A 5,849-nucleotide genomic window follows, 5' to 3' on the forward strand; every position below is an offset into this window, starting at 1 on the left:
AGCGGGAATTGGGCTACTTTTAAGTTGTTGTCGCGGGTAAACATTTTTTTTTTTCCACGGGTGTATTTCCACCCCCGTAAGTACGATTTCGGCACTCCAACACCCCAAAACATCTCTCAGACTCGGAAATCCAGTGGAAAATTACCCCGCTCGATGGAGAAGAGCCGATGGGCTTTGTGGGCTACTTTTGTTGCACAGACCTGGCAACCCTCCTACCGTCCTCCTTTCCCCGGCCGAGGAACAGCAGCAGCCGAGAGAAACGAGACCGAGAGGAGCTGATCCAGATATTTAGTTTCAGATATATATGTTTCAAAGAGAGACAGAGGAGAGGAGATCACTGGAGAGCAGGGAGAGAATGTTTTCTATTCTTGACAGATTGGTACAGAAATAATCTTTTGGTTATGTGAATTAAAATTTTTAAATGAAACAATCGAATACATTACTTTTATATAAATGAAAAAAAAAATATCTGTACATTTTTCATTTTTGTAATGCATGTTAATTATAACTTGTAAATGTAATAAAAAATGATTCTGTAAATTTATTTTTGTCACGTCAATTAATTTGTAAATTAACAAAATAAATTGTTCAATACATTTTTACTTACAGTACTTTTTACAACTATTTAGAAGATAAGTTATGTTTAAGATAAGATTTTTTTAAAATTAACAGTAAACATAAAACAGATTGCAAGAACACATTTTTCTGTGGACTGTTATTGATCTGATCAGTTGATCCTGGATGGGCTGCATAATAGAGACTGTCACTGAAATCCGTACACAAAATGAAGAATTCCTTCAATGTTTCTGCTTGCAATGTTTAAAGTACAATAAATGGAGAAGTGAACAATAGTTTTAAAGAAGTAATCAAATGTTTTCTTCCATTACAGAAGATTGTTCAACATCTTTTGACATCACAAAAATTATAAATATTCTCTGCTACAAAATTGACAAATTTCAGGAAAAGCCATAGTTCAAAACAACTTGGTGGGGTATGTGATTTGGAAAACGACCGGCAGATTTTGAAAATACACAATTCAAATGGTCCTACCTTCTTTCCTCCAACGCTGGCCCTGACTCCACCCATTCGAAGAACATGGAGCCAATTTATGGAAGTTTTTTCCTAACATAATTAAAATTAAAATTAAAATGCTTAAAATATCAAATAATAAATCAAAGTCTCAAAACAACTGCTCAAATGATGAATCAAATTGTCAAATTATTAAAAAATAAATCAAAGTCTCAAAATGGCTGCACAAATGATAAATCAAATGCTCAAATGCAATTTCATTTCCTCAATCGTGGAAGCATGAACTGTATCAAAAATCAAGTTAAAACTCATTTGTTTTTGATTTTTAATTTTCATTATCAGCCCAGTATAAACCTGTCATAATTAAATCTATAAGTCAATGCTCAAATCATAAATCAAATGGACAAAATATAAATCAAATGGTTAAACCAACATCGAAAATGGCAAATCAAATGATCAAACGGACATCGCAAATGATAAATCAAATGCTCAAACGGTAGCCGGAAACGGCAAATGATAATTCAAATGAAAATGAGGAATGTCAATCAAGTTGCGTGGGCGGAGCTTTGAGCTCAAGATCGATGACAAACTGACAATGTTTATACAAGATATAATTTTACATTTGCATGCCCTTTCCGAAGATGTGTCATTGGGAAGCTTTGACGAAAAGGTTTTGGAGTCCACGGTGGAATATATTCTGGAGAGAATGGGGGAAATATCGGCCCTTACGGACACCGATGTCAACAATGTTGCGATTGCGAACCTGCGCGAGGTACTGAGGCAACTGCAGGTGCAAAAAGTCAGAAGAACGCCAGGGAGACCAAGTCAAAACATCCCTGCAGAGACCATCGAGACGTATCTATTGCGAGGTATAAAGGCTGCGGAAATCGCAAGATTGTTTGGTGTTTCGGAGATGACAATACGTCGTCGAATGCGTGAATATGGAAAAAGGTAAGTCTCGTATGGGACTTTTTGTGCGTCATCCCAAAATTGCAGTTAAGTTAGTTAAATAAGTTGCAGTTAACTAAGTTAGCCTAGTTATTGGAGAAATTATTCACCGAATGATTCACTAATGTTACGTCTGATCTATTTCTGTCAGAACAGGTCTGTGCAGTTTGATTTGAATTAAAAGCCCTTAGTCTTAATCTTTGCTAAGGGACCAATAACCAAATACTACGTTTTACTTTCCTAGCAGATTTCACAGACATGGCTCACAGAAATGTAATATTCAAGCAGCTTTATTAAAATGCCTTAGATAAAACGGTAACACTTTAGAATACGGTTCCTTCGTTAATGAATAACTACACAGGAACAAATGAGTAACACAATATTAACAATCTAGTAACTACTATTAACTAACAAGAAATTCTGAGTAACGAATTAGTAAGTAACAGCGCACAGATGAAAGTGGTAGTTCACTATTAAAGCTACACTGTGTGCATCCAGTGAATATTAGTTTCTGTTCCTCTCAATTCCGATTTCGTTTTAACTCCTACGGTGGCCAATGTAGTCCAAGATTGGAATGCAGCATTACAACTGCATTATCACATTAGGCTACGTTAATTGTGTATAAAGTAAAATAAATGAAAAATAACTAAAATTTAAAGTGCCTACATATAACTTATAGCCTACAAATTATAGCGCCATTAAAATATTAATCACATGTTATCCGTCATAGAACACGGATTTATGTTACAAGGTAAACAATACTTTTCATCATTGACGCGAGGAAACCTATCCTAGATGTCGTTCTAGCGTTATGCACAGCACACCATGATATAATTAGCCAAGCAACTTCCAATATACACAAACAGGCTTAATTAACGTTACCTGTCGAGAAGAAAGCAGGCAACGTCGGCGTCCTTTTTAAAATCATTGCTCGTCATGAGCTCTTTCCATCTTGGAAAGGCCACTCCAATATTTACTTTTGTCTTGTTGATTTGCCTGTTGCGTTGCCGTCTTAATTCTCTTTTTCGCTTCCTTGGCGACTCTGATACGTATCCTCGAGAATAAGAGTGATCCTCCATCAGCAACAGACTTTCAAAAAGGCTTTCAGGTTTTTATATATCAGTCTCAAGCAATCCCCCTCTTGAGATTCGACACGGTGCCATCGAGTGTTAAAACGCGAAAGGCGAAGCTTGAATTAACGGGTATGTCCCTCTTTGGCTAATGTACTTTCAAGATGGAGGGGCAACATGGCGACCGACATTAGAACCCCCCACCCGTATGTATTTTCAATGGCATATTATACACTCACGAGAATACTTTATTACTTGAACAAAGTAAATATACATTAATGAGCACATATATTTTTGAAAGAACTAAGTGTTTTTAGCTAAGAATAAACTAAAAAAGTTACACAGTGTAGCTTTAACTAATTGATAACTACTATTTTTTTAATGCTTCCCAGAGAACTACTGAAGAAGATTAATAATTCATGCAAAACTAATCAATAACTAATGCAGGACAAATGACTAGCACTGCATTAACATTAATAACTGCTACTGTAAACAAATACACAAGGTTTATCAATATGTAATAGCATAGCAGACTTATGATTTGGGAAATAATAATCCTATGCTCTCTCCTAGAGAACTATTTATCAACTGAATAATTTTAAAGAAATGGCTTTTTAAATGCAGTTGTCAGCACTTGTCCTGTAGTGATTCAATGCCAGTCCAGAGGAATGCCAGAAAATTGTCCAGAGTCATGGTGACGGCTGGAACATATTGAGTTATCAGCCATCCAAATACCATATACAGTGATTTTATTATTTAACCTATACCTCGCAAAAAAAAAAGAGATTTTATTAATGTCTCCTACCTCATATACGTGTGTGCAAAAATCTTGTGAAGGAATAGAAGATTCTACACTTTAGGATTGGCTTTTCATGTAAGAATCATGCTAACTAACTAGTAATGACTCAAGTGTTACTACATACTTCTAAAGGAATGACTAATTATTTGGATCCGTATTCTAAAGTGAAGATCATGGTAACTAACTAGTAATTACTCAAGTGTTACCACACACTTCTATGGGAATTACTATCTAAAACTTCACCAAAAACCTCAAAAGCTTAAAAGAATTAGTAACTCCTTTAGAAGTATGTAGTAACAGTTGAGTAATTACTTGTTAGCTACCGTGATCTTCACTTTATAATACGGATCCAAAGAATTAGTCATTCCTTTAGAAGTATGTAGTAACACTTGAGTCATTACTAGTTAGTTAGGATGATTCTTACAGTAGTTCTCTGGGAATCATTAAAAAAAGTAGTTATTGATTAGTTAAAAGTGAACTACCACTTTCATCTGTGCGCTGTTACTTACTAATTTGTTAATCAGAATTTCTTGTTAGTTAATAGTAATTACTAGATTGTTAATATTGTGTTACTCATTTGTTCCTGTGTGGTTATTCATTAACGAAGGAACCGTATTCTAAAGTGTTACCGATAAAACATTACTGGTGTGCATCTTGAGACAATGACACTGGCATATTTCAAGATATGTCAAAGTTATTTTCGACTCGAATTTGTTTTTTAGTCTGGGACCAACTTAAGAAATGTGTATAAAAAAACAGCGGTAAATTTACTGTATTAGAGGCACTAGAAGGTAATGAAGTCCCATAAAACTTGCTTGCTTCAAATTGTTCTTTCTAAATGAATTTGGAACTAGTTTCTGTCTTTGTGGCTTACACTTAGTTTTTCATTTAATTGCCATACCATTGTTTCCCCATTATTGCAGAGCATCTGACCTATACACAGACATATCAAATGATGATCTGGACAGAACTGTAGCAGAAATCCAGAACCTCTACCCCAACTCTGGCTACCATATGATGCATGGCCACTTGAGCTCAAGAGGTGTTAAAGTACAAGGTAAGACTTGTTCATCTATATGTAAAATGATTATTGCATACAATTGGCTACACTTCTACCTGGACACGATTAAATGATGTAACTCCTGAAACAGGCAAATTCGATCTTCAGTTGTCAGAGAATTTATACAGGTAAGATTACGATTTTTTGTTTGTTATTTCTCTCTTTTTTCATATTAGTTGAAAGAGTGCGCAAGTCCCTGCGGAGAGTGGATCCACAGGGAACACAGCTACGAGCCTTGTCGCTACGCACAATAAGGCGTCGACAGTATTCCGTTCCAGCACCTAATGCCATGTGGCATATAGATGGGAACCACAAACTAATTAGGTATGTTTTTAAGATTTAAAGGATAAGTTCACAATTTATCTTTTAGTTTGTTGACATTTTGTTCCTTGATTTATAAACTCACTGTTCCAGAAACAAAGAAGATGTACATTTAAAAAATTATTTTGCATAGGTGGAGGATAGTGGTCCATGGAGGCATAGATGGCTTCAGCAGGATGATTTTGTACCTAAAAGCTGCTATGAAAAACAGTGCTTCTGTTGTGCTGTACAGTTTCATAGAAGCTGTAAATCGCTTTGGATTACCCTCCAGAGTGTGATCTGATAAGGGCTGGGAGAATGTTGATGTGGCCTACTTCATGGTGTCCAATCGAGGGGAAAACCGACACTCCCACATCACAGGGCGCAGTGTCCATAACCAAAGGTTGCTTCCCCCCCCCCTATTATCTCAGCATCTAATATTAAGACATAGAGACATTAAGACATTAAGACAAATATAGAAATATTTCATTAGTTACATAAATATACAAAATTAGATAAATTACTGAAACTTCAAAACAATCTTAGGATTACAACGATAATTACTGACAATAACACTGACTGGAGTTGTATTTTCGAACTTTGGTTTGTTATTCATTGTGTAGACTTTTACATTTAAAGAACC

General features: G+C 35.5%; 1 protein-coding gene across 1 annotated transcript; it reads left to right on the plus strand.

Annotated features, from left to right (window-relative positions):
* Nucleotides 1-1,567: 1,567 nt before the first annotated feature.
* LOC143718561 (uncharacterized) lies at nt 1,568-5,604 on the plus strand. The gene is made up of 4 exons (XM_077209579.1): nt 1,568-1,980; nt 4,770-4,903; nt 5,083-5,230; nt 5,460-5,604. Exons 1-4 carry the CDS (start codon nt 1,568-1,570, stop codon nt 5,503-5,505), a joined length of 741 nt encoding a protein of 246 aa, XP_077065694.1. The 3' UTR covers nt 5,506-5,604.
* The last annotated feature ends 245 nt before the right edge of the window (nt 5,605-5,849 follow it).

This window comes from Siphateles boraxobius, unplaced genomic scaffold (assembly GCF_051911475.1).
Source record: "Siphateles boraxobius isolate OS27281-9 unplaced genomic scaffold, OSU_SipBor_1 61, whole genome shotgun sequence".
Lineage (NCBI taxonomy): Eukaryota > Metazoa > Chordata > Actinopteri > Cypriniformes > Leuciscidae > Siphateles > Siphateles boraxobius.